This window comes from Barbus barbus, assembly GCF_936440315.1.
Source record: "Barbus barbus genome assembly, chromosome: 9".
Classification (NCBI taxonomy): domain Eukaryota; kingdom Metazoa; phylum Chordata; class Actinopteri; order Cypriniformes; family Cyprinidae; genus Barbus; species Barbus barbus.
This window is the reverse complement of record NC_136737.1, coordinates 9,589,575-9,613,127: the sequence shown is the minus strand read 5'-3', so window position 1 is coordinate 9,613,127 and position 23,553 is coordinate 9,589,575. Positions and strand designations below refer to the sequence as shown.

Here is a 23,553-nt window from a genome sequence, read left to right as displayed (position 1 = left end):
AAAGCCTGTCTTTTTTTCTTAAGTACCAGATATGGGTGTCATGCCATAAAATACTTTTAATAAGACTGACTTTGTATTTAATGTGAATTAATCAAAACACTGTAAGTTAATTAGTCTATGACACTTAATTTGTAGAAAAAGAGAGCAAAGAACGTTTACATTATCAAAGAACATTTACTTCAGTCCAGCGAGTTCAAGCACTCTCAAAAACTGCCATAATAATCTCTAAAGCTGTTTACACTGTGAAATGAATGTCTTAAGAAATGTCTTACTTACATTCGTACATCTTCACTTTGTTGTTTCTGATGAGAGAATTCTGAGAGAATTAACGTTAGTCAGAGAATTCAGTAAGCCAGCGCACGCGGTGAAGGAACAGCATTGGTCCTTGCATTCATAAGCTCAACAGAATCGTATGTGATTGGTTATAATGCACAGGTGCTTTAAAAATGTGCGTATCTCTGGCTGTGTGTCAGCCAGTGAACGCAGATTTGAATTTAGCTGCTGGTGATGATTTTCTTTATATATATATATATATATACTTAGGGGACCAAAGGGGGGTCAAGCTTGTTGACAAACACCCCCCAGAACCACCCCTCGGTCACTGCTAAAAGAAGTACTCTAAAACCAGAGCAATTAGTGTTCTTACAGAACAATTCCCAAAGCAGTGACTCATGTTTGTGATGTTTGGCATATTCAGGAAGTACTCTGCGCCCAGTGCTGTTATTTTATATTTGTTATTTGCTTTTATTTTGTATGTTAGAGCACTGCAGTGTTTACAAGTATTTATTAGTTCTAAATGCTCCTGTTGTTTGCTGTGTGCAGACTTAAATTTGTTTAATGTTTGCTACATTCAGGAAGTGGCCAGTGCTGTTATTTTATATTTATTGGATTGTATGTTGTATATTAGAGCTCTGCAGAAAGTTTTGTTTTTGAAGACTGTACTATTTATTTTGGGTTATAATTTAAATAATTTTTTATACATTTGTTAACATTTAAATACTTTTTGAAGTAGTACACTGCACTTTATATGCCTTTATACTTGACAGTGTCATGTGCCTTTAGTATTTACTAGTGTTTGTTAGTTCTAAATGCTCCAAAGAGTTCATATAGCCTATCTGACTGCTTGTAGACTATTCACTGATGAAAATGTAGCCATGTGCAGGATTATTGAAAACTGAGGTTGCAATGAACGCATCGTGATATCGAATTGAATCGTTGACATGATAATCATAATCAAACTGAATTGTGAAACCAGTGCCAGTTCACACCCCTAGCATTAAGGCTTTGTGCTTCAGAGCTGACCAGCGTAACCACTGACATCTTCAATCTTTGCCTCAGAATGGCTACAGTGCCTATCTGTTTCAAGTCCACCTCTATCATCCCTGTTAAGATAGCAGTAGCAGATGGAGGCCCAAATTGACAGAGGAAGCTGTTGGTCAGGTTCAAGAATACCTTTTATTCGCCACACGATGAGTCACTGTACGTGCAGCCGCACGACACAAACAGCACTTCCCATCCCCATACTAAATTTCTGGAGCCTTTCTATAGGCCTAACTCCTCCCCTGGTCCGGGACATACCATTTGAAAAGGTAATTATGTTTCACATAAATCACATATACATATAATAATAACAACTCATATCTGCAGATACACACATAACACACACATTATGTACACACAAATAATAATACAAATAACTCATAAAACATTTCTTTTGTACAGCTATGACGGATGGAACCCCCGGTGACGTCACACACACGGACTACCAAGATGGCGCAAACACCATGTATAAATAGCCCGGATTTTTAACTGAACAGGTTTGGCAAATGACTCGTCAAATGCCGTAAGTATATTTGTATCACTCTTAACACTGTACTTAATAAACCATATAAACCAAATAATAATGGTGAGGTGATTTATTTCTGTACATAAGACAACAATCCTATCATGTTATATACACTGATGTTACAGCCACTGATTCCCCATATAACTCACGTAAACCAGGTAATACCAACATACAGGACATAATACACCACAACACCTTTAAACATACAATAACATCAAATTCTACACAAGTCTGTGTATACATGATTGTCAGTGCCGGCAAACAGACCGTGTTAACATGACGCCGGTGTATGTATGAAATGTGCGTGTGTATTCAGTCCGTGCATAGTCACAGGCTTACCCTGTGACAATCCCTGTCCCAAAAAAACATAGTTTCAAGTCTGAATAAACCAGTGGCTTTCACACTGGTGCTCATGAAGTGTTTTGAGAGTCTCATCAAGAAACATTCTAAGCAGTGTACCAACCATTACAGTTTAATAGATCAACAGAGGACGACATTTAATTTGTCCTTAACAAAATTCGAACTCACCTGGAAAATAAAGACCGCTATTCCAGACTGCTTTTCATTAATTACAGTTTGGAATTCAACACTATCATCCCCTCAAAACTCATAAACAAGCTGTACAACCTGGGCCTGCCTTCTGCACTGTGTAACTGGATACTGAGCTTCCTCATCAGCAGACCTCAACATGTCCGCCTCAGAAAACACTCCTCCAGCACCATCATTATGAACACAGGCTCTCCTCAGTTCTGTGCACTCAGCCTGATGCTGTACACACATGACTGTGTTGCTACCCATCCCAACAAAGTCATCATAAAATTTGCAGATGACACCACAGTCATTGGTCATACCGGAAAGAAGTGTCTGAACTGGTCACATGATGTGAGGCTAACAATCTAACACTGGACATCAGCAAGACCACGGAGATGGTTGTGGACATGAGGAGGAGTGAGCGTGTTTATTAGCCTCTACTGATCAGAGATGCTGAGGTTGAGTTCCTTGGTGTACACATCTGTGAGGACCTCAAGTGGACAGAAAACAGTGAAACTAGTAAGTAAGGCCAATCAAAGAATGTACTTCCTGAGGAGACTTTTTGACATGTCATGACAAATACTCCATAACTTCTACAGATGCATTGTGGACTGTAAGAATCTATAGTCTGCCTCGACCCAACTTCCACTGCACAATATGTTTGATCATGCTCATTTCCCAAAATGGCTTAATTATTATAGAGAATAAGAAAGTCAACCGTTGTTTGTAGACCATTTGGGATGATCACATCCTGAGCAAAAGGTGACCAATTGTAAAATGGGAGCAGGTGTGGGACACTGAGAACCACCTCAGACAAAGGGATGTCAGAACTTAATTAACATACAGACTACAGCTGTTACAAAAGGAGCAACTTCATTTACATGTAGAGTAGTAAACTGGAAATGTATAAAAGGTATGAACTTATGATGTTCTGGGTTCATTCCGACTCCGTTGAACCCAAGGTACTACATGTACTTTGTCACTGCTATGCTGCAATAAATTTCTTCAAGATCTTCAAAGTCCTCTTCACTTTTTCTTACAGGAGAGTGTGTTAACTTGCTGCCTTGCAGTGTGGTTCGGCAAAAGCACAACACATGACAGAAAGGCACTACAGAGGGTGATAAAGCTGGCATGGGAAGTCACAGGGACAGATCTCCCCTCACTGCAGGACATCTACAATAGGGATCTGAAAATGGGCTTGCAACATCATTAAGGACACCATCCATGCCATCCACAATTTTTTCACCCTAATGAAGTCTGGCGAGTGGTACTGGAGCACTGTGGCCAGAACAGTTTATATCCCCAGACCATTAGACTGATAAATAGTCAAAACCCACTGCCACTTCCACCTGTATCAACAAGGTAAATTCAGTCTGTTCAATGGCACTCTGCACTTTACCTGCTGGACCATCATACACTCACCTCATAACACATTAGACTGATCATGGGCAATTTAAACACTAGAATTTACACTGACACTTATCACCACTTGACACTTTAAAATCGTCACTTTATTGTTACTTGCACTGCATCTTTATACTCTGAAGAATTTTTTTTTGTTAATTGTTTTTCTAATTTGCATACAGTTTTTCATTTTCTTTCATTATTTGTATGCTATTATTATTTATATTTGTCATTATTCTTTCGTATTATTCTTTCATTCTATATATACAGTGGTGGTCAGAATGATTGGCACCCTTGGTAAATATGATCAAAGAATGCTGTGAAAATTAACCTGCATTGCTAATCCTTTTGATCTTTTATTTGAAAAAATTCACAAAAATCTAACATTTCATTGGATAAGAAGAATTTAAAATGGGAGGAAATATCATTATGAAATAAATGTTTTTCTCTAATACACATTGGCCACAATTAAAAGCACCCTTTTATTCAATACTTTTTTAAACCTCCATTTGCCAGTTTAACAGCTATAAATTTTCTCTTATAATGCCCGATGAATTTAGAGAACACCTGACAAGAGATCAGAGACCATTCCTTTATCCAGAATCTCTCCAGATCCTTCAGATTCCCAGCTCCATGACGGTGCTTCTTCTCTTCATTTCACCTCACTCATTTTCTACAGGGTTCAGGTCAGAGGACTGGGTTGGCCACAGCAGAAGCTTGGTTTTGTGCTCAGTGACCCATTTTTGTGTTGTTTTTGAGGTTTGTGTTTGGATTATTGTACGGTTGGAAGATCCAAACATGGCCCATTATAAGATTTCTAACAGATTCAGTCACTTATTGATTTTTTTATCTGTTGGTATTTGATAAAATCAAAGATGCCATGTGTCTAAACAAGATGTCCTGGACCTCCAACAGAAATATAGGCCCACAACATTATAAATACAGCAGTAGATAAAACTTAATCAAAATATCAAATGTCACAATTATTTCTACCTCACAAATGCAAGTGTTTTTTTTTCAAACTGCATTCACATAAACGGACAGCAGAAGACAATAACAAGCTCCACAACAATATGAAACAAACATAATACTAAAAAAGGTGTAAAGTATTTTTGTAACATATCTAATATAATACATATACAATTTAAACACACTTTCTGCGCAAGCTCGTCTAACTGAATAGCTTACTGTGGTGAGTGGGGCGGGGCCGGTGGAGATAATGATAATGAACGACACCTGCGACACTCACCGGTCTCGAGTCCCACGAAGGATAAAAGGAGGAGGGACGACAGGGGAAGACGAGAGAGGACCAGGCCTGGATTTTAGTTTGTGTTTTGTGTGCGGCAGTCGTCCGTGAGGGGCTGCCGCTGTACTTTTACGTTTGTTTGTTTTTGTTATTAAATCTTTGAATGTTTGCTGGTTCCCGCCTCCTTCCTTTCCACGAACTTTGTTACACTTACAAACATATGTGGTCCACACAATTTTCTCTTCAATACATATTTGTTCTCGTTTGGAAAAATTCCCTGTTATTGGATAAATGCAGTGCATTTATGGTGGTCTTAAGCAACACCAACTATGCTAATTGACCATTATTAGTGTTTTGGAGCTAAACGAGCTAAATAACTTTTTAAAACAAATTATCATACCAGTTTTCTTGCATGTCTGTTTGGCTTCTTTCATTTCATTTGTACCACTTTGAGGGTCAAGTATACAAGTGGTGTCAAATAAAAACGTCTTTAGAAATATTATTTTATACATTAATGTTTATGCTCCTGCTTTTTAGATATCCGACAATATTGTAGACTTGTCATATCATAACCACAACCAATAACTAATTTTCACCAGCAGAGGTGAGTGTCACCTCAGATAGATATTTAGTCATGCATTGGATATCCTCTTCTTTGCCAAGCAAGAGCTCATTTATTTTAGATAAAGAAATGGAAATATTTTATGAGCCTTGTGCTACATTTCTCCAATACTCCAGGATTTTCTCTTCTAACTGATTCTCTATTTTTCCTCGTTTTGTTAGATTAATATTGCTATGCACCTTAACTGAAACTTCAGCCAAATGTGATCAGTAGCGAGCACAAGAAGATTGAGTAATAATTCTTCATGTACAGTACTCTTGCCATATCCTCAGAAGCTACTGGGTCTGTGACAAAGGATAAACAGATTTCCACTACTGAAAATCACTTGCAGTAGCTCTGCTACTAAATTTACTTTAAACAAAACAAACAACAAAAAAAGAGTAGGCTTGTTCGAGATAAACTATACTAGCATGCACAACAGCAAATCTACAACAGAACAGCTGAAAAAGAAAAGAATTAAGGTGCTGCAATGGCCCAGTCAATGTCCAGACCTCATCCTGACTGAAATGCTGTGGCGAGAGCTGTGCATAAACAACAAACATCGATAAACTAGAGCAACACTGTAAAGAAGAGTGGGCCAGAATTCCTGCAGAACGATGTGAGAGACTGATAAAATCATACAGAAAATGATTACATCATATTATTGCTGCTAAAAGTGTCTACAAGCAATCGAATCATACTGTGTCCTTAGTTTTTCACACATGGTTTTACCATATTGTCTTTATTTTTGTTAAATAAATGATAAGGTTTGGTATGTCATGTGTTGTTGTTTATCTGAGGTTTTATTTTCAAAAATGTTATGATTTTTCCAAATTTTAAGATGATTTTATATATTTTCATTCTTCGATCTTCAGTATGGACATTTGGATAAAGCAATATAGACAAATATTATACATAACCACAATAAAAAGAATCCCCATTAAAAAAAAAAAAAAAAATTTTTTTTTTTTATGAAACATGGTTTATAACAAAATATAATGAAATGCTGATTTATATTGATGGTATGGTTTGTATAATTCTAATGACAAATAAAAAAAAAAGTTTAAAGTGGCAGTTTACAGGTGATTTAAACAAATTAGCATAAACAATGAGGTAAAAACAGGAACTATTGAAGCTTTTTAGCAGTATCTGTTAATACTCTCAATCCTTAAACCTTACAAAGGATCATCAGCAAAAAACAACAACAATCTAAAACAGTTTTATTAAATGCCACAATTACCAAAAAAAAAGAAGCATATTTTCTTATGAAATATGGATAAATTTTCTAACTATCAATAAATAAATTATTAAATTCTCTTTTGTATGTGAAACCGGCAATGATGAAAACTTTTCAAAACTTTTTTTTTTCAATCAGCAGACACCAGAAAACATTAAAGAAATGATGCTGAAAATTAAACTGTAAAGTGTATTTTATGGTAAATATATGAAACTCACTTCAGAAGACTATTGCGCAGGATCGCATCGATGACATGGTTGGGTTGGGCGGGGGGGGGGGGGGGGGGGGGGGGGATGAATTCTAACCCCTGGGTAGAAATCTCAAAAATCAATTGTGCTGCCTCATGGCTTTCAAATACAAATATTACGATACTGTTTTCAATGAAAGATGAATCAGCAAACAATAAAAAAAAATAAACAATCAAAAGTTGATCAAATAAGAAATTGATTTAATAAATTAATTGCTTAAGCAACTACAAAAATCAGATGAAAGACCACAGTGAAAATACAAATTCATTTTCAGACATTGTCCATGTGAAACTCTGTCCACAATAATTACATTCAGCTTTAGTGCAAACCAAAAAAACAACAAAAACAGCTTTTCTGCAGAAAACTTTTTTTTAGAAATGTTTCTCAAAGCTGGTCTTTGAGATGAACTGTAACATCTTATACTAATGATGTTTTAATGAGGCTGGTTGGGACAGATTTATATGAAAGAGAGCTTTGATTAATGCGTTATTGGGTCATATTTGCTTGATCTGAACATAAACTATTTTAATTTCAGACAGCTGTTTTTAGTATGACGGTGCAGCGATCCTAACTGAGTGAAACTCTTCCCACACTGATCACATGTAAAAGGCTTCTCTCCAGTTTGGACCCTCTCATTTTCTCCAGTGTGCATTCTCTGGTGCTTTTTCAATGTCGCGGCTGCAGTAAAGGTCTTCCCACATTGAAAGCACATGTGATCCTTCACACCTCTGTGCATTTTTTGGTGAACTTTTAAATTACCCAGCTGACTAAAACTCTTTCCACATGAAGAACACATGTAAGGCTTCTCCCTCGTATGGACTTTCAGGTGGACCTTCAGGTGTTCTGCCCTAGGAAATTTTTTACCACATTGATCACAGTTATATGGCCTTTCTCCAGAGTGAGAACGCAGATGTGATTTAAGAGTGTATGCATGTGTGAAACACCTCCCACACTGATCACATGTGTGTGGCTTCTCTCCAGTGTGGATTTTCATGTGAGACTTAAGGGCTCCTTTTAGTTTGAAACTGTTTCCACACTGATCACACGTGTGTGGCTTCTCTTCAGTGTGGATCATCTCATGATTCTTCAGATTTCCATACTGACTGAATGTCTTGTCACAGTGTGAACACTTGTAAGGTTTTTCTCCAGTGTGAATTCTCTGGTGCCGATTCAATACAGCTGCAGTTGTATAAGTATTTCCACAATCAAAGCACATATGATCCTTTGCACCGCTGTGACTTCTCTGGTGTAATTTTAAATAATCCATTCGTGAAAAACTCTTTCCACAAAAACAAATGTAAGGTTTCTGTTTTGTATGAACGTTCAGGTGCCTCTTCAGGTTTTGTGCCCTCAGAAATGTTTTGCCGCACTGATCACAGTTAAATGGTCTTTCTCCAGAATGAGAACGCAGATGTAATTTAAGAGTTTTTGTGTATGCAAAACTCTTCCCACATTGATCACATGTGTGCGGCTTCTCTCCAGTGTGGATTTTCAGGTGATCATTAAAGCTTCCTTTTTGTGTAAAACATTTACCACATTGATCACATTTGTAAGGCTTCTCTCCAGTGTGGGTCCTCGCATGTATTTTCAGAGCCCCAGTCTGACTGAATCTCTTGTCACAGTGTGAACACTTATAAGGTTTTTCTCCAGTGTGAACTCTTTGGTGCCCTTTCAGTGCATCAGATCTAGTAAAGGTCTTCCCACAATCAAAGCAAATGTGATCCTTCACACCGTTGTGTCTTTTCAAGTGTAATTTTAAATTATCCAGCCGAGTAAAACTCTTTCCACACAGAGAACACACGTGAAGCTTCTTCTTTGTATGAACTTTCAGGCACCTCTTCGGGTTTTCTGCCTTAAGCATTTCATCGCCGCATTGATCAGAGTTAAATGTTTTTTCTCCAGAATGAGAACGCAGATGTAATTTAAGAGTGTTTGCTTGGGCAAAACTTTTCCTGCATTGACCACATGTGTGCAGATTCACTCCACTGTGGATTTTCATGTGAGGTGTAAGACTTCTTTTATTTGGGAAACTCTTTCCACACTGAGGGCAGATGAAAGGTTCTTTGGCTCTTCTTTTCAGTGAACACTTCAAAGATTTCTCCAGTTTTGACATGATGACGTTTTGGGTTATTTACTCTCCTCTTTCTCCTCCATCAGGTCTAAAATTAAAGATAAAAAGGTTTCATTTAAAGAAAAAGAAAAATTCAAACACAAATGTGAAGATAAAGACATAAAAGATATAAGTAGACAAATGCTATGCAAAATTATGATTAATTTTTATAAATTATACAAAAAAAATCATTCCAAGCAGTGTGTGTGCAGTTTACACAAAGAAACACTGACAACAGAACAAACAGACAGCAGAATAGAGCTGAGTGGTCAACTGATATATCACCACATCGGCTGGTATTTGGCATTTTAAAATATCGGCATAGGCTGATAAGTTTTTCTGACCGGCCGATGTGCTATAAGAACCAGTGCTGAACACCAGTCACTGAAAACCATGTCCTTTGGTGTAACACTATTTAAATCGGGCAATTCCACAGACAACTTTAAGTAGTTGAAGTACTCCATTCAAGGTCATGTTGCTGAAGCCCTCTTTGAGGCTCATGTTATGTTAACATGGTAGGTTTTGTCTCAGAATTATTCAAATATTTAACTTTTTTTGGAACCATTATAAAAGTGTTACATTTTGTTGTCTTTTGGTGCGACAACAACCATTAATTAATTTTTTCCATTTCCATTTATTCATTTAGCAGATGTGTTTATCCAAAGTGACTTACAAATGGGAATACAATAAGCGATTCGTTATAAAGAAGCAGATAGACACAGGAAGTGGTGCTTGCAATACAAAGTTTCAGGCATTGTTCAGCGTAAATACTAGCTAGACAGGGAGAGGTTTAAGGAAAGAAAGCACAGATGTTGTTTTTTTTTTTAATATGAAGTCAAGTGATGACGGAAGAGATGAGTTTTCAGGTGCCGCTTGAAAATTGTAATGTTTTTAATTAAAAACTGTGTTAAGGTACATAAGCATGGATAATTATGCAAATGTGTCTTGCTAACTACTAATGACAGGTCAGCTAAGAATAGCAAGGTCATAAATTGACACAAAAGGCTGAAATATCCTTTGGAGTGGCAGATTATGTCCACTGATGTGACATCTATACAAGATCTCTTTAAGAAGCATTTTAAATAAATGCTTTGTATTATTTTTTAGAACTTTTTAGTGTTCTAAAATGCAATGACTACATACATTTGTATATTTTCTGATGTTTTTGCAGAAAAATAGTAGTTATAATGTATCATGAAAATAAATATAAAAGATGAAACTTTTGGTTAAGGATAAACACAAAAGGGAGGAGATTCCTAAGAGAACAATGCAGAAAGTAAATAGAATCAAAATGATGCCTTAAAAAGAACTGCTATTTACTTTACGAATATAGTTTGAATATGAATCATATTTAGTTGTGCTGCACAGAGGGTGGTTGGGTGGGACCTCTAGAAGAGTTTCAGTAACATACTTACTTGACTGAGTGACTGACTGAATTAATTTTATTGAATATTTTTCATTTTGTTTCGCTAAAAAAAAAAAACAACACGTTGATTGTTTGCATCAAAATTTAAATTTCTTTCTTCTTTGACATTCAAAGTTAAATAAAATACTTCTGACTTCCTCTTTATAGCAGTAACTACCATTTCTGTAAATGAACCACAGATTTGTTTTTCGAATATCTTGAAAAAAAGCTATTTGAGTATTGTAATTACAATACATATATTCATTTAAAGGACGTAAAGTGTCTAACTGAAATTTATTTTGCAAAAGGTATTTTAAAAAAGGGAACAGGAGAAAAACGAGAATAGAATCAAACATTCAAACAATAATTCGACTCCCTGCAGGTCTTACTCCCGACTGTTTATAGTCAGCAGACGCCAGGAAAGACACACAAATGGCGCTATATCTTAAGAAACCAGTACACAATTGGCCTCGAAAATGTTACTCAAATTGTGTTTTTATGATTGTATAAATATAAGCACAGTAAACCGTTCTCCTTACCTCAGAAGATTCACCGCGTTCTTCTTCTGTTCTGTTCATTTGCGGTTGCAGGCCAGCTTTAGGTGCATTACCGCCACCAACAGAAAGAAAAAGAGGGTGCTTGTCAAACAGAAGGAGGCTGCAGTCCCTCTGGCTTCAAGGTTTTTTATTTATTTATTTTTATTTTTTATTGCATAACAGGAACCGTAACACAACACACATATATAGAGGATCACCTTGTATTCAACTATTATCACTTACATTCATAGCATCAACGTAACAAAAAACAAACAAACAACAACAAAAACTACAGGGGATAACTTACAAAACATTTCTATAGGAAAAGGATTCAATAATTCTACATATCCTTTTTGCTTTTTATTTCTTAGATCTTGTAAATCTTCAATGTAATGCTTTAGTTCAATTTTAAATAATGTAATGTTAGGTTTATTATCTGGCTTCAAGGTTCGAGTCCTGAATGAGACTGTCTGGTGTCATAAATGTTTCCTCCCCACGGTCACGGAACGAGAATATTAGTAAAATTATAATATATTGAAAATGTTTACATTACCTGTCTTTCTATTAATGACTTACAGGTCATTTCAACCAAGTTGTTTACATTGTGCTGTTTAGCAGTGATTCATTTACCTTTTTTTTTTTGTCTTTTTTTTGTCTTGCACCGCAATCTTGCAATGAAATGGAATTGAATAATATAAGTGTCAATCATTTCCAGATTATTATTATTTTATTATATTTATTGTTTGTTTGTGAATTTGAATCTGAGCAAAAGGATTTTGGATTAATGAAAGACTGGAAGTCTAGCCTAGACTGGATGCTTCCTTTCAAACATCAAGAATGTGTAACAAGACTGCCTACTTATAAGGAACCTTCAAACTGAGATTTTACTTTGAGTTTGAGTTTTTTGACGTGGCCAAGATATGCAGCCTTCCATTTGAGAAGCACCCAACATGACAACTTAGTTCACCAACACCTTCTTTACATTGCAAACAAATTCAGACCACCTCTTACATGCATTCTCAGCTTCGGTCCTACGGTGCACACCTGAGTTCGGAAAACAGCGTTAACATTATTCAAACAAACCGAACTTTGACATCAACCTGAGTGCCCACCATATAAGCCTTCGATTATTAAAGAGCAAAGACCAACTAACTAACTTATGGATGAAAGTTGAAACCGCTGTTCCTCTAGATGAACTTGACAACTTTGGACAATGCTTTTTTTGTATAAACATGTTTGCTAGCAAAGGTTTTGTGTTACCCTGAGGAACTGTGCATTCACTTGTAATAGTTCTGCAGCAAGTGAACAAAGTTTCTTGGGGGAAATCAAAACTGCAAGCAAACTCAAAATAAGGGTTTTTCACCAGTCTCTAATTTTTTCCTTACAATAAAATGTATGATAAAATGAGTTACAAGTTCAGTCAATGAGTAGTCTGTGTGAACAAATATAAAAATTTAATAAAATTAAAAACAAAAGAGTTTTCTGTCTTTATTGGCTTGCAAGAGCAACACAATGAAAAGCAGAAGTTAGTTACAAAGCTATATGACAGTTAATCTTACATCTGCACTTGGTAAATACATCAAAGTGGCAGAGCTGAGTTTTTGTTCAGATTTTCACATCTGTTCGGGGTGTAACCATGTTTTCATCTCCTCACAAAGTTCCATTTATCTTGGGTTAACTGCCTAAACGGACCATGCTGGAGGAGTTCCTTCCGTTGATAATATCTACTTTGTGCTATTTCCACAACTGTCCCTTTATTTGAAACTAGGCTGGGTGCCACATCACAGGCTTTTATGGCTTTTTAATTAAGAGGATTGGAATTTCCTGTGTTGGGCTCAGTTCACATCCTGGTCAATTTATACTGCTTCTTTCATCTACTGTAGCATCATCTTTCTCCAGAATGAGAATGCAGATGTGACTTAAGACCACTTACATATGTAAAAACTCTTCCCACACTGACCATGTGTGCTGCTTCTCTCCAGTGTGGATCTTCCCATGTGTTTTCAGATGTCCTGACTGACTGAATCTCGTCTTACAAGGCTTTTCTCTGGTGCTGTTTGTCCGCTGTAGTTAAAGTCAGCGAGCAAGTTTTAACGAGAGATTTCGAGAGATAACAAGAGCTTAACATTTATTTCACACTGGTTTTACTTTTAATTTAATATGCGCTTAAATAAAACCATTATAATATAGAAAGAATAGTACCTGAATTAAAAATACCATTTTTAAGACCTGCACAAATAAAATTTATGCCATGGGAAATCTGATTATGGTATATCCTCAACCATAAAAAAACTGTAAAAAGAATGATTTAAACAACTTTACTGTTTTTGACAAAAAGTAGTTTTATAAAATGTCTTACTCTACATTGTTTGAATGCACATTAGTTTATCAATCCACCAGTTCACATTCACAACAATGCATGAGCTGGGTAGAAATATTGTTCAGTCTTTGCACTGGACCAAACAAAAATGGCAGACACGCTGAATGAAAATGCAAATTCAATCACTGACATAGATGGAGCTCATTTGCACTGAATAATAATATTTGCCCTGAGTCAAGCACTGAATCTGCTCTTCCCTGACACCATGCTTCTCATGGGTTCACCGTGAAGGTTTGCCCGCGTACGATCACAATCTACTTCCAGTACCAGTTCATTTATAAAGCACATAATAATACAGCGGTGTTGTCCACAGTTGTACACACAAGACAACAAAACAAATAACAAACACAAATAACCATAACTGAAAGAATCTCTCAGACTTTTCAGAGTGATAAAGTCATCATAAAGTCATCCTGTGTCTATTTGCCAGATAAAAACATCTTCATACTCTTAAAAACAATACCTGACACTCAACACTCCCGTATGATCAAGCACTAATGAAAACTCACCAAGAGTTGATGATTGTCTAATAGGCTATATTGTGGATCAAGATAGGCTACATTCGATCCGCTCATGCTACTTTTCCCGGTTTTCTTGAAGTAGTGCTTTCATTCTGGATTTTGGTGCATAAAGTTTCAATTTCTGTAATAGCACCATGTTTCTCTAACAACATTTAGTAGGACCTATGTCTGTTTTCCCATTTTCTAGTCCTTGAATCCATGTGTCTGAAATTAAAGTACTTAAAAGAAGCATGGGTACCCTGACATTAATAAATCAGACAGGTAGATCTTTACAGCCTAATAAAACAAGCACAAAATACACAATTAAAATGCAAAAGCACTGAATAAAACAATAAGCTGTCAAGAATTAACTAATTAATAAAAACATGTATTTAAAAACTGAAACTGAAACTGAAAAAAAAAAAAAAAAAAATACTACTACTACTACTAATAATGCCTACTATCATCATTCATTTTATATCCGGCTTAGATATATTTGAGCCCCTTTGCTCTATTTCTCTTTGCTCAGTAATGTTGCTTTATTTCATTTGTAATTTGTTCCACCTTTATGCATTAGTATGTATTTAAATAGCAACATATTAAAGTTACTACAATACATTTTACATTTATTAAATGCTAGGTTTAGCTGTTGGTTTTGAATAGTTTATATTTATGAATTGATGTTCCCATACTAAAAGAACATTTATTGTGGTCCCTCATCTGATGGTGTCTGGTCCAGTCCTGTTGATTTCACAATGTAAACCATCCACCAACATGACTTAGACCAGCTCTGAACAGGCGCTGTTCACTGTCTAGGCTGTTAAGGAGAAATCAAAAGAGAAAATAACCAGTGTTGACTGTTATAAGTCAAATATTACTATATTTCAATTACTTTTTTGAATAACAAGAAGTGTAACAGATCACACTAATCTTATTAGTTATCATGTTAGCATGACATGACAAAAAGATGTTTACTCACCTCAGGTTACAGTTGGAGCCTTTGAGCACTTTACTGAGCTGCTTCTTTGAGTTTCCTATTTTATTCTTTTTCAGATCAAGGTCTTTTAAAAAATGCAATGCTTTCGTCTTAGCCAAAGACTGAGCCAAACAAGCAACATCTGTAATGCCACAGTCATTTAGGCTATAAAAAGACAGAGGAAGAGACTTTCACTTTAACCCAGAGTTTAAATTAACTGCAGTCATATTTACCTTTGTTCAACAAAATTTCACAAGTGAAATCAATTATTTAAATGGGAATCTAAACTGTGGAGTGCCTCAAGATTTCAATAGAATAATAAGCAATCTGGTTTATAAAACTTTTTTTATTTTTTTGTATTTTGGCTTTTTGGATTTCATGACAAATTATAAAAATAAATAACGATTTCTCTCTGAAACACCTTAACGGGAATTATTTCTGGTTTTCTATCACATTCTACCAAAAATGTGATTGTTTGCAATTTTCATTCCTTGAAATGTTTTTAGTCCCTTAAAAATCAGGCTATTCGAGGACCAAATTACCATCTCATCACTGAATTAAAAAAGGGAATTTTATGTTCTCAAAATTCATGTAATGAAGAAAAAAATGTAAAGTGTAAAGTGTCTTGGTTTAAACTATTTTGATTCTTGTAGATCAGGTTTGTCCAATCCTGCTTCTGGAGGCCCACTATGTCCTTTAGTATGACATTTTGGTTTTAACTCTAATTAAACACACCTGAAGCAGATAATTAAATATCCTCAAGATTACAGCAGGCAGGTGTTTTGGAGCAGGTTGGAGCTAAACTCTGCAAAATGTTGGCCTTCAGAAGAACCTCTAATGAACAAGCGCTTCTTACCTCAATCTCTCCAGTTTACAGTCTAAATTCTTCAGTACGTCACATAACTGCTTCACTCCTTTGTTTTTTACTTTATTCCCACTGAGATCCAGTTCTCTCAGGTGTGATGGGTTTGATTTCAGAGCTGAAGTCAGAGCAGAACAACCTTCATCTGTTATATCACAGTTTCTTAACCTAAAACGGGAAATGAGACAAACAAGCCTTTTATTCCATAACGGTATATCATCTTCATGGAAAACAGACTAAGGTGAATTCAACAAACGCATAGAATTCATCTGAAATGTCATCATATCTATATGTTCTTCAATTATACTTCAAGTATATCAGGGCCTTAAAACGTCATGTTAAACCTGAATGAAGTGATTTTAAGCATTTTGATTCTTGTACGTGAATGTTCCTCACCTCAATCTCTCCAGTTTACAGTGTGAATCCTTCAGTACGTCACTTAAGTGACTCACTCCTGTGTTTTTCATTTGATTCCCACTCAGGTCCAGCTCTCTCAGGTGTAATGGGTTTGAACACAGACCTAGAATCAGGATGAGACACTGTTTCTCTGTAATACTGCATCTACGCAGCCTGAAGACAGACAGAGAAAAGACAATGAATCAGATCTTTGTTCAGTTTATGTTTGAGTTAAATACATCATGGATAAATGCCATACAGTCACTAATACAAAAGGAAAAATCTTAATCGTATAATCAAAAGCCAATAAGGATAAGCTGGATGTAGGGATACTAGTTACATGTCTGGGACCATCTTCACTTAGACAAAAAAAAGTACTATACCTTATTCATGTAGATTATGATACAAGATCAAATATACAACAATTGAAAAATTTAACAAGGACATTTGGCCCATTAATCAAATTTGGTTGAGTGTAGTTTACCATCACTAAATACAAATGTTGCTTAATAAAAGTAGTTAAAAGTTCTATTAGTGCTGGAAAACCATGCAACTTTGCCAAAATAATCTAATGCCTTTCATGTTAAACTGGTTTTTAGTCTACTCTATTTCACAGTAAAGATGTGTCCCATTTTAGCATATGAAACAATTTTATAGTCACAAAGTTTCAAATGTTTCAGAGTTTAAAGCTCTTGCTGCTGACATATTAACCATCAAACCATTAGCTAATAGCATAATCAACTTTAATCATATTGCATCAGCTGTACAGTATAATGTTACTAACTCTAGTATTCCCAGCTTGCATTGTGGGTTCCTGAGTAAATCACAGAGATGTTTCACTCCAGAATCTCCTAGTTGATTTCCACTCAGTTCCAGTTCTCTCAGGTGTGATGGGTTTGATTTCAGAGCTGAAGTCAGAGCAGAACAACCTTCTTCTGTCATTTCACAGTATCCTAATCTACATCGGGAGAAATATTAACAAAAAACAAACACTGTTCATTCTGTTTCAGTCAAACACCAAAACAATTGTTTCCTTCGTGTATGTAAATGTTCCTCACCTCAATCTCTTCAGTGTACAGAGTGAATCCTTCAGTACGTCACATAAGTGAATCACTCCTGTGTTTTTTAGTTCATTTCCACTGAGGTCAAGCTCTTGCAGATATGAAAGGTTTGAATGCAGAGCTGAACTTAGACTGAGACACTGTTTCTCTATAATACTGCATCTACACAGACTGAAGACAAAAAGAAAAAATGACCAAGGTCTATAATGACATCATTATTGAAGAGCTACAGACTTTTAGTTTAATTCACAGTCTGATTTTGATGTGTAAGGATTCTAGGTTTTATGCTTAGAAGTTATACATTTGAATATTTATTTAGATATTCTAAAGCTATTTTTTGCCAAAGTTTGTTGTAGTATCAATTTTGCAGCACCACTAACAGTCATAGATTGCCATTCATTTTATTCTCTCTCTCTGTCTGTGTAAGAGAACAGTATGTGTGAAGATTGAGAATGTTTTGCACTCTGGATATTATATGGTCTCACGCCTACATTTTGTCTGATAAATAGATTTTGTTCAACATAATTGTTAAGCCCCCATTTGTTCCCATTCATTCCTAGGGTTGGTCAATTCTGACCATGAACAGCCAATGTACAACTTTTTTTAATGTCCACTTAGTCTCATCGAATGGGTCAAAAATTACTGAATAGCCAGTGCTATAAATGATGTAACTTGAGTCACTTCGTGTTGTCTTAAAATACACCTAAACAGTAAACTGTTACTAACACTAATATTTCCAGTTTGAATTCTGGGTTCTTCAGTAGAACACCAAGGTTTTCAACCCCTAGTTGATTTCTGCTCAGGTCCAGTTCTCTCAGATGTGATGGGTTTGATTGAAAAGCTGAAGTCAGAGCAGAACAGCCTTCATCTGTCATATCACAGCCTCTTAACCTACATTGAGAAAGAGCATACAATAAGATAGAAGCTAACTTCATAACAAAAAATAGACAGACAAAGGAAGATAGATTATTTTTTATTTCACCATATCACAAAAAAGCACAAATAATGTGAAGACCTTTTCACAAATATGTGAACTCATGTAGGTGAATGTCACCTCAATCTCTCCAGTTTACAGTGTGATTCCTTCAGTATGTCACATAAGATCTTCACTCCTCTGTTTTGTAGTTTATTTTCACTGAGGTCCAGCTCTCTCAGGTATGATGGATTTAAACACAGAGCTGAAGTCAGGATGAGACACTGTTTCTCTGTAATACTGCATCCACACAGACTGAAGACAAACAGAGAAAAGACAATGAATCAGATCTATGCACTGCAAAAAATGCTTATCTTACTTACATTTTTTGTTTTGTTTCCAGCCAAAATATCAAAAAATTCTTAAAGGGGTCATATGATGTTGCAAAAAGAACATTATTTTGTGTATTTGGTGTAAATGCAATGTGTTTATGTGGTTTAAGGTTAAAAAAACACATTATTTTCCACATACTGTACATTATTGTTGCTCCTCTATGCTCCGCCTTCCTGAAACACGTCGATTTTTACAAAGCTCATTATTCTGAGAAGCGAGGTGTGCTCTGATTGGCCAGCTATCCAGTGTGTTGTTATTGGCCGAATACCTCAAGCGCGTGACGGAAATGTTACCATGCTGTGATGCCGTGTCCCGGCGCGACGAGACAAAAACAATAAAACCCATTATAAACGAGCCATTTGTTGCATCCAGTGGGGACATAATTACTGATTATAATGACTTATACTGTCTTTTTACGCATCACGTTGCATCGTGCTGCGTAAACATTAGCATGTCTGCATTTGTGATTGGAGAAACAACAAACAAAAAGCGCTACTCTACATTGCTCAAAACTTGCGTTTGAATAGTCAGTGGCAAATTCTTTAAATATGAAAACATACTTACAGGCTGAATACTTACAGAAGCGCCAGACTGTCCTTGCAAAGTTGGAATTGCTCCACTTTATAGAAACAGTCTTTGTGCACAGACAGTAGGCTACTCTCCCAGGTTCAGGAAATAGTCCTCCGTAAAATGCCCTGCACACACTCTAATATTTGGGTTGAACTGTTCTGGAACAGTGTTGTAAATACAACTTAACCACTGATTTCTAGTTGTGTCCTCTTTTGGAAGCCCAAACAAAGTACTTTCACTTTCACAACAAAACACAGCGTCTCCAGGACATGGTGCTGGCGGCAGCAACAATACTACAGCGAGAATAAAAATCACACCGTCTTTCTTTGCGTATACATTTGGGTGGTGTTATGCAAATCTTCCCACACCGAAACGTAGACATGTGGGGGAGTGTTTGAATGAGCCGTTTTAGGAGGGTGTGGATAAGTCTTAACTTTTATAAAGAAAAATCTCTGGGTTTGAGACTTTAGTCTTTGCAACTTTAGGGATCTTATCTATGCATGAACAGCTTGTAACACACCAAAGAGAAAGGAAAACTTGAAATTGCATCATATGACCCCTTTAAATCAAGAAGGATTTTCAAGACAAGTAAAAGATTATTATCTTGTTTTCAGAAAAAAAAAAAATATATATATTTTTTGCTTGAAACAAGCAAAGTATCTGCCAATGGTGTAAGCAAAATAATCTTATTTCAAACAGAAAACGATTATTTTGTTTAACCCATTGGCAGATTTTGCTTGTTTCAAGCAAAAACTCACTTAATTTTGACTTTTTTTTTTCTCTCTTCTGAAAACAAGACAATAATTTTCACTTAAAAAAAAATACTTCTTAATTCAATAATTTTTAGATATTTTGGCTGGAAACAAGTAAAAAATGTAAGTAAGAAAAGCATTTTAGTTATAGCTACAGTGTGATGACCCAATAAAGTTAAAAGTGTGATCTCATGATAGCAGTTTGCCATTTGAAAAGCACTTTGTAAATTAACGCAGCCCAGAATTCAGCATCATAAAATGTATTTTTCAAAATATTCTACTGTAATTCTACAAACTGTATTCTCCCTCTACAGTAGCTAAAATAACTGTTGACTTAACTGAAAAAAACCCCACAACAACATTATAGATTTGTTTAGCTGACTAAAACGTTTGACGTCACTCATTTCCACAGAGCTCTGGGTAGAAACCAATAAAATTTGAATTCATCATTTTTTGTGTGTCTCTAATTCAGGCAAAAGTGAAAACAGTATTATCAACTACTGTAACACTACTATTAAAAGCAATTTAACATTTTAGAACATGTCAAATACTCACATCAGTGTGTTGAGTTTACAGTGTTTATCCTGCAGTAGAGAAGCGAGCCGCTTCATGTTTGTTTCTCCTAGTTCATGTTCACTCAGATTCAGCTCTCTCAGAAGTAATGGGTTTTTACCCACAATTCCAGTCACATACTGACAGGCTTCATCTGCAGCAGGACCCAAAAACCTATATAAGAGAAGATGAAGCAGGATTCAATTCAGTTTGCAACAATAGAAAACATAGAAAATATTGCTTAAAGCATACACTAAAATCACTCACCTCAGTGTCTTCAGCTGACAGTTTGGATCCTGTAGTAAATCACTGAGCTGCTTCACTCCTGATTGTCCAGGATCATTTCCTGTGAGATCCAGCTCTATCAGATGTGAAGGGTTTGATCTCAGAGCTGAAGCCAGAGCTTTATAACCTTCTTCAGTGATACTGCAGTCTGAAAGTCTACAGAAAACATATTTTAAATAGTAATCAAATTAATTCCACATATGATATCACACAGAAGAAACTTTTATTTTTTCATTTGTTAGAAGAGTAATCAAAAAGTAACCAAATGTAATCAGTTATAAATAAAGTAATTGGAATCGTTACCCTACTTACTATATTTTAAATAAGATAACTTGAAATCTATAACCTATTACATTTCCAAAGTAACCAAAGTTGTGCTCTATACACTCAACCGTGTATTGTATAAATTATATTTGGAGTCTACTGCCCCTCATCTCCACTACGTAATTAAAGCTGCGATGGTTGAGTGCAAGTGTCTAATGCTCCATACTTCATTTTATCAGTTAATTAAGTGCATCATCTGGGTATTTAAACTGCACTGTTAATTTTTGTAATTTTTAGAATTAACACAAGTAGTGCGAATATAGGAATAGTGCATAAGTATGCAATTTGGGACGCAAAAAGATGGATGACACAATCTCAACTTCCTTCCACTATAGAAAAGTCAAGCCAAAACATCCCAGTATGGCCGCTTAAATATGCCATAATAAACAAAATACTCACATCAGTTTGTTGAGTTTACAGTGTTTATCCTGCAGTAGAGCAGCGAGTCCATTAACATTCGAGTCTCCTAGTTTGCGCTGACTCAGATTCAGCTCTCTCAGGAGTAACGGGTTTTTACCCACAATTCCTGTCACATACTGACAGGCTTCATCTGCAGCAGGACCCAAAAACCTGCAGACAGAACAAGTAGAAGGACATTACTTGCCACATAATGACATTTGTCAAAGAATGTGAAAGGGCCAGTAATAATTTCAAAGGTTTCCATATGATCAACATTTTGAAACAACTCTAAAAAAGAATATTATTATTAATAATGACCATAAAACAGTGATTTAAATCATTTTAGTAAAAAAAAAAAAAAAAACAAGATTTGACAAAACCAGTTTTAATGATAAAAATATTTTAAATGATAAACCTCACAATGTAGTCTTAAAACCATTCCTTAAGAAACAGAAAACTAATGAGTAATGATCATAAGTGATTTTAAAATAAGTTTGTCTCGAACGCATGCTATTGCAGTTGAAGTCAGCTGAGCCGCCACCGCATCGCATGCCACACACAATGCACTCTTTCAGCCAGAACGAGCCCATGTCTTGTGACTGAGTGTGTGACAGAGAAAATTGGAGTGAAAATCATCTTACTCAGGGTGAAAATGCATGCATTTTAGCATTTGAGTTAACAACTCTTCAAAAGTTGCTAAAAGATTCTGAATGAAATTTAAAAGTAGCTAAATTTGAAAAAAGTTGCTAGGATCATGAAATCTAGCAGCAAAATTGCTAAGTTAGCATCACTGGAGGTGAGCACTCTCTGTGCATCTTTAATTGTCATGGCTCTCATGGTGTGCGAGATCTGGATAAAATGCATTCTGTGTTGCTGTGAATTTCTATTTGTCTTTATTTTTCTATTCTTAACATTAGTGGTTAATCTGTTAAATAATTGAAAATCAATTACTAATATTTTTGAAAACTGACATTACAACTAGTTTGAGTTCTATTAGTTCTATTGCACTTTATTATATCGAGAACACTCACCTCAGTGTTTTCAGCTGACAGTTTGGATCCTGTAGTAAATCATTGAGCTCCTTCACTCCTGATTGTCCAGGATCATTTCCTGTGAGATCCAGCTCTATCAGGTGTGAAGGGTTTGATCTCAGAGCTGAAGCCAGAGCTTTATAACCTTCTTCAGTGATACTGCAGTCTGAAAGTCTAGAGAAAATAAAAAAACTTAAATTAACACTGTGGATCAAATTAATAACTGCACAATAGTCTGAATCATAAATTGACTAAATCGCACTACAGTTAAATACACAATCACAATACAAAGTATTTTTGAGCCGACTGAATGAATATATAATATTCCAGTGGTTGCTGTGGTGTTGAGTGTATCTGATGGTGAAATGCACTCACTTGAGTATCTTCAGCTCACACACAGGATTCTTCAGTCCCTCACAGATCTCTTTGACTCCTGAGTCCAGCAGACGGCTGTTGTTCAGGTTCATCTCTTTCAGGATGGTTTTGGAGGAGAGAACAGTAGCTAGAACTGAACAGCTTTTCTCTGTCAACTCACAATTATTCAGCCTAAACACAAAAACAGCATTATTTATTATTCAGCACATATTCAACACACATCAGATTAATAGCTCTTCATATCTGATCTCATAGTCTTTTCCACTGAATAAAGAGAAGAGGTGCTGGTCATAAAATTAGAATATCATGAAAAAGTTGATTTATTTCAGTAACACCATTCAGAAAGTGAAACTTGTATATTAGATTCATTCATTACACACAGACTGATATATTTCAAATGTTTATTTCCTTTAATTTTGATGATTATAACTGACAACTAATGAAAGTCCCAAATTCAGTATCTCAGAAAATTAGAATATTGTGAAAATGTTCAATATTGAAGACACCTGGTGCCACACTCTAATCAGCTAATTAACTCAAAACACCTGCAAAAGCCTTTAAATGGTCTCTCAGTCTAGTTCTGTAGGCTACACAATCATGGGGAAGACTGCTGACTTGAC

General features: G+C 35.7%; 3 protein-coding genes across 3 annotated transcripts in view; all 3 read right to left on the bottom strand.

Moving 5' to 3' along the window:
* The window catches only part of LOC306874981 (NACHT, LRR and PYD domains-containing protein 12-like), a 123,303-nt gene that overhangs the window by 43,377 nt on the left and 56,373 nt on the right, over positions 1 to 23,553 (bottom strand). The window lies entirely within an intron of this gene.
* LOC306875006 (uncharacterized protein) lies at positions 7,301 to 11,200 on the bottom strand. The gene is made up of 2 exons (XM_079425360.1): positions 11,168 to 11,200; positions 7,301 to 9,272 (listed from the first exon to the last, which is right to left on the bottom strand). Exon 2 carries the CDS (start codon positions 9,224 to 9,226, stop codon positions 7,634 to 7,636), a length of 1,593 nt encoding a protein of 530 aa, XP_079281486.1. The 5' UTR covers positions 9,227 to 9,272; positions 11,168 to 11,200; the 3' UTR covers positions 7,301 to 7,633.
* On the bottom strand, positions 13,494 to 23,025 carry LOC306874566 (ribonuclease inhibitor-like; the record flags this gene model as incomplete). Its single annotated transcript, XM_079424709.1, has 10 exons — positions 13,494 to 14,861; positions 15,024 to 15,185; positions 15,877 to 16,050; positions 16,279 to 16,452; positions 17,063 to 17,236; positions 17,337 to 17,510; positions 18,066 to 18,230; positions 18,394 to 18,567; positions 20,523 to 20,693; positions 22,934 to 23,025. The coding sequence occupies 10 exons, from the start codon at positions 23,023 to 23,025 to the stop codon at positions 14,795 to 14,797; spliced, it is 1,527 nt and encodes a 508-aa protein (XP_079280835.1). The 3' UTR covers positions 13,494 to 14,794.

What these genes read in the sequence shown, in the direction of transcription:
- LOC306875006 (XM_079425360.1), bottom strand. Translation starts at nt 9,226, where the DNA reads ATGTCAAAACTGGAGAAATCTTTGAAGTGTTCACTGAAAAGAAGAGCC.